The 5,960-nt window shown below is 39.6% G+C and overlaps 1 protein-coding gene across 1 annotated transcript; it reads right to left on the bottom strand.

The window, feature by feature from the left end:
• Positions 1-1,277: 1,277 nt before the first annotated feature.
• Positions 1,278-4,698, bottom strand: LOC123248628 (Y-box-binding protein 3-like). Its single transcript, XM_044677470.1, has 4 exons — positions 4,577-4,698; positions 3,794-3,965; positions 2,797-2,890; positions 1,278-1,785 (listed from the first exon to the last, which is right to left on the bottom strand). Exons 1-3 carry the CDS (start codon positions 4,666-4,668, stop codon positions 2,831-2,833), a joined length of 324 nt encoding a protein of 107 aa, XP_044533405.1. The 5' UTR covers positions 4,669-4,698; the 3' UTR covers positions 1,278-1,785; positions 2,797-2,830.
• Positions 4,699-5,960: the final 1,262 nt, after the last annotated feature.

Genomic DNA, 5,960 nt, shown 5'->3' on the forward strand with positions numbered 1-5,960 from the left:
TAGATAAATTTGTAACAAGGGTGAGCCCTATTTGACTAATCCATCAAGATTTGAAACTAACACTCAGATCTACTCTCCTTTCAAAACTTCTCAGACATTCAGGTAGGGAAATTGAAGGTGGGAATACAGAAGGCTAGGGAGATTCAAAGGAATTAGCAGAACTAACAATTTTTAAAAGAAAAGCTGCAAAATATAGGCCAGGTTTCAACCCAAAGAAGCTCAGATTGACCTTGATTCTCTCCACGAGTTCCCAGGGCCAACTGACTTTCCCAAGATTCTAAAACCCTTAACAACTGATGGAAGAACTCTGCAGCAAAGCCTGCAAGGCTGTTTTGCCCCCTCTTTGCACCACAATACCCACTACAGGTAAAATTTCAAAGCCTTAGGTCTGGGGCTCTTATGTAGGGCAGAAGTGGTACTGACATTTGATGTCACTTCTAGGAAAGTTCTCCTGCCTAGTAATTGGGATATGGCAATATATATTAGGGAGAACAGAAAGTCCTATTAGAACTGAAAAAACCAGCGATGAATCTAAGAGACACAACTCTTTTGCACATATAATTAAAAATTTCAAAAGCATTCACATACAATATGTATTTAAATAATATACCTGTTGCCACCCCCCTACAAACTTTAGCTAGAAAGGGAATGGGGAAAAGAATGAAGGAGAAGATGAGGAAAAGGATATTCAGATATTCTTAGCTTCCATTAAGTCTTTGTGTGTCCCTTTACAGAGAATTTATATCTGAGAAATGAATTGTCTCATTTTGCAGAAGAAATAGACCCAGAAGTTGTGATTTGCCCAAGATTACCAGGGTGGTTCCTATTTGAGGATTACTTCCCAAAATGCCTTAGGTTTCCCCCAAAGTTTTGAAGTTCAGTAAAGCTATTTATTTATTTCCCTTAACCTCTAGCTCAAAACTCTGAACAGATTCTGGCTATTTTAAGAAACACCACAGAGAAATCTGCTCTTAGCAAGACTCTTTCTACAGGATTAAACTATCTTGGATGGTCTGACATTCTCTGAAGAATAATTGTATTACGCCTCTCATCTCACAGAGGTGGCTAGGGCTCACTATGCTCAAAGGAGAAAGATTCCAAATTGGTTAAATGGAGATTTGATAATACCTCTCCCTTAGTGTTTTCCTAGGGCACACCTCACTAGTTTCTCTTTATTGTTCTATTTATAACCCATGTAGACATGATGCTACACCTCAGAAGTATACAGATTTCAGGAAAGGAAAGATCCAACACAAAAGAACTATACTGAAGCTAGGTCTCTTTTTCCCTCAGAGGGTGAAATTTATTTCTGAGGAAGGTCACTCAGTTGTCACATGGTATAAAGCAGGAAATTTCTCCTCCCCAATCCCGATAATATAGGACTGGCAAAAGAAAAAAAAAATTAAACCACACCTGGGAAGGTTTAGCACCAGCATCAAAATTGGAAAAAAAAAAAGCATTTACTATAATTTCTTTGGTTGGGTTCTTCCCTTTAGAGTTGGTGCCAAAATTTTCTTTCAATTCATAATAGCAATATGGTAAAGCCAGAAAAAAAACCACAGTTGTTGCTGAAATTGAGGAAGCTGTTTCATTTCTTTCTGTTATCTCTTGTGCATGCATTCCTGGATCTCAGCTTGCTGGTAAGGGTTTTTCTTCCCATGTTTTTAATTTAAGAATAAAAAAGTTCTGATCTTCTCAAAAATCTTGGTTAGTTTATTGCTTGGATATCTCTTTGGTGTTGGTAAAGTATTTAAGGTTTCTTTCTCTGGTGTTGTTTTAGCACACCTGTAAAAGTAAAGAGAGTCAAATTTCTAATTCTAAGTTGAACTCAAAAGCACAAGAGTCACATATAGATAACACTACAAGTTTCAAATGTTAAAACTATTCCATTTTAGAAGTCACGACTCAAAGCACATTTATTTACAAAGATCAGTAGTAGCTGCCTTCCATGGAAACAGCTTTATCTGGGGTGAGTGAAGAAACTGTTTACTACCCAGAATTGGAAAAGTTCCTTGGACAAATTTTCAGCAGAAAGAAAGTCAATTTATGATGCAACTTTGAAAGCATAGGAAAAGCTCTATGGTAAAATCCAAAGCATTAGGCATCACATCAAAACAATTTTATCTAAATTAAAAAGGTAATAAGAGCCAGAAACACAATAAACAAAGTTTAAGTTAACTGGTGTGTTGTCTTCCTGTCTCCCTTCCCACCCTTCCACCAAAAAGGGACAATTTTATCACCTACAAAAGAGCCTTCTGCACAGGGTAAGGCAAATAGAAGGCAGAAAATAAGGCAAAACCAGGCAAGGATATGCCACTGTTTTGCCATGTCCGACATAGAGAAGACACTTAATAAATGTTGCCTGGCTGCCCTGGGGAATATAGAAAAGAGGAGCACAGCAGGATTTCCTTTCTCCTCCTGACACTACCTAATTTCAGAAAGGATTAGGATTTGCTGACTTGTATAGTTGGCCACTAGCATTATTCTGAGAATAGACAAATTCATAGTCTGAACTCTAAAGGACTACATACTTAATAGTCAGAGGCTGGGGTCAGCTGGGTGGCTCAGTGGATAGAGAGCCAGACCTAGAGACAGAAGGTCCTGGGTTCAAATCCCAAACACTCCCTTGACCCTGGGCAAGTCACTTAACCCCCAAAGCCTAGCCCAGCCCTTCCTGCTTTTCTGCATTGGAACCAATACCCAGTATTGATTCTAAGATGGAAGGTATGGGTTTAAAAAAAACAAACAAAAAACAGGGGACACCAGGCCTGGACACTTCCATGCTTTATTTTTTACCTGTAATGGAAAAGGTGCTTCTCAGAGTCAGACATCACTCGGCGCTGCTGGGCTGAGCAGTTGGAGCAGGGTTTTCAGTTGGTGCTTCAGCCACCTGAGAACAAGTTGAGGGAATCAGGTCAGATCATTGCCTTAATGAAGGGATTGTTTTTGTAAAAGTGGGATATCCAGAAGGCAAATAAATGTACTCTAAATAAATCTGCCAGCTAAAGAGGGCAACTATCAGTTTTGGCAATTACCTTGGACCAAGAAATCTGCTCCTGGAAGATGTATTTCTCCAAAGAAAAAGAGAAGCTGGGAGGGAGGGGGCCAAAACCCTGAGCAGGGCTCTGTCTCTCTCTTTCTCTGTCTGTCTCTCTCTCGGACTGAGACAAAATGGAAGCCCAAGCTGCCCTCTTACTCTAAATCCAGCACCTTTTGTTCCACTAGATGATCTCTAACATGATATTCAGGATTGTTTTTGAGAGATTTGTTTCAAAACCTCTTTCAGTCACTGCTGAATCATTTTTCAACTGTACCTGACTCTTCGTGATTCCATCTGCGGGTTTCGGGGCAGATACTGGGAGTTGTTTGGCAGCTAATAACTGCCTGAGGCTGGAGGTCTGGCCCTCTGACCACTGTGCCATCTAGCTGGCTCCTTCATGTTTCCCATCTTTGGAAGACACTACCTAACTCCTTTGATAGCAGTGTCTTCTTTATTTAGGAATTAATTAGAATTGTAGGACAAGAAGAGGTTAAGTGTTGAAGCAAACTTCTGGTCTCTTCCAGGAGGCTAAACTCACTCCACTTTACAAAGGAAATCAAGGCCCAGGGTTAAAATGTTCTGCCCAGGATGAAATAACTGGCCAATACTTTGCAGGCAGTCAGTAAGCAGGGCAGGATCCACCCTCAAGTGCTCTTTTTTAGCCCTTAGAAGCAGACGTCTGCTGCATCTCCAGCATCCAGGCCTAAAGGAACTAAGAACAAGCTTTCTTCCTTCTTGAACATCTCTTATTACCTCTTTGCCATCTTGGGAAGGACCATTTGGAGGGCGAGGTCTGCGCCGGTAGTTGTACGGGCGCCGGTAACCCCGGCGAGCTGATGGCTGCTGTGGGCCGCCAGCCCCATGCTGGTTCTCCTTGTCTTCTGCCTCCCCCACAGGAAGAACAGGACGTGGCCGAGGAGGGCCCCTGCAGAGGATTACAGAAGAATATAAAGAAAAACAAGGGTGATGGGGTGCATGGGTTGGTCTTTAATTAGAAAAACTGGCAGAAACTGAAAGCTTAAAATATGGAAGAAGTATTGTTTTTATTTTTTAATTGCAGAGACATTCATGATGTGACTGAATCAAATGAACACCATTAGTATTCATGAAGAGCTAAAGATGACATGAACAAAAATTTTGCAGGTTTGCATGGATTTTAATCATCACCAAGTAATATCCAACTAATCTATTTCCCAATGCAATCAAATTTGTTTTGTTATCCTGGAAATGATAGTGTAGTATACTACTTTTCTCCCATGTTACAAGTTCAAGTTACAAGAAAATTTGACAACTTGAGGTACTCTGGCATCATCTGCATTCCACAGTACACAATTTTATACATCATAGAGAAAGATAAAATGAGCCATCAGGGCTCCCAGGTACTTATATGCACCTTTCCTTTTCTGTCAGTAAGAGGGAACACAAGTTGCTGTAAGTGCCCTTTAACCATGTAATGAAGTCACAACAAATAATCCCACAATATCTTCTTGGCCCTTCATTCATTCTGGAGCCAGATGGGTGATCATTGGTACATACCTTCGATACCGTGGGTGATAGTTGGGATTTCGGTGTACTGAGGATGACTGAAGTTGTGCTCCTTCTGAGACTCCATCCTTCATCTCCCCCATCTCGCCACCCTAAAAGGCCACAAGTAGGACAGTCAAGATAAACAAAAGACTAGCAGAGATAGGTAGTACCTTTCCTAGACTGGAAGATTCAAAGTTTTATTTACAATATAAAAGAACACAAACTATCTTAAGGCTTAACAGCCAACCTGTAAAGCCAACACTATTGTTAATAAAATCAGTAATCAGGCAGAGGAAAAAGAGGGGGAAATTTTCTGATGTGATTACAAGAGAAAAACATCATCCCACTATCAAATTACTCTGAAAGTCTATTATTTTATCACAAAGTATCAAATAAAGATTTGTACAGCACTCAAGTATAAAATGACTCATGTTTCAAGAAAATAGATTATGGACTATAATCTTTACCTTATAAAATATGACCTGGAACTCAAGAGAAAGGGATGGACTTAGTGCTTCCCCTTAGAATGAAGACAGTGCCACTAGACAAGTTTCAAATACTTCAAATTTATTTTATTTCTCAACTTTCATTAATATGATTCTACAATCATTTTATTAGGCTAAATATGCTAATGGTGCTAGAACAGGAAGGCTCCTCAAGAACTAGCTAGTCTGTCCCTCATTTTACAGACAAGTAATACAAGTCCAAGAAAATGGAATGGTTTGCCCCAAATTAAACATCAGAGGCAGAATTTAATCCAGGTACTCTAACCTCAAGACTGTTTTTTTCATTGTACCAGGCTAATGTAAGATTTCCTTGAAAAAGAAAGTTATATAGATATTACACTGAAACATGAAATCAGATTTGGAGAAAATGTGGCACACATGAGATCAAACCAGTAATTAAATTGGATTCCCTGTCCTTTAGGATATATCCTCTCTTGTTCCTTGATCCCAAATAAATGCCAATGGTCTAGGGAAGCTATTACCTTTATAAGGAGAGTGGCTCCCCCATCTTTTTATGTCACTCCACTACTGGAAAAATTCTTGTAGGCTCACAAATCCACTCCAACCTAATTTTCCCCAATCTTATTAAATGCTACTTGCTTTCACATATCCTCTATGGTCCAGCTGACCTGGCCTTCTTGTTCTCTCCCTATCTCCTCTCCCTACTAAAAGGGTCTGTGACCACACTCATGCACATATATACTTCATATCACCCACTTCTGTGCCTTTGTATATACATAAGCTATTCCCCATGTGGCTCAGTTTCAAATATTATTTTCCATATAAAGCATTCAGTAGTGTCCCCAGGTGCTAGTGCCTTTTCCCCTTAAAATTATCTGGTTTAGTGTGTGTGTTTACACACAAAACATATATATATATATATATAT

The sequence above is a fragment of the Gracilinanus agilis genome, chromosome 5, assembly GCF_016433145.1.
Source record: "Gracilinanus agilis isolate LMUSP501 chromosome 5, AgileGrace, whole genome shotgun sequence".
In the NCBI taxonomy this organism is placed as follows: domain Eukaryota; kingdom Metazoa; phylum Chordata; class Mammalia; order Didelphimorphia; family Didelphidae; genus Gracilinanus; species Gracilinanus agilis.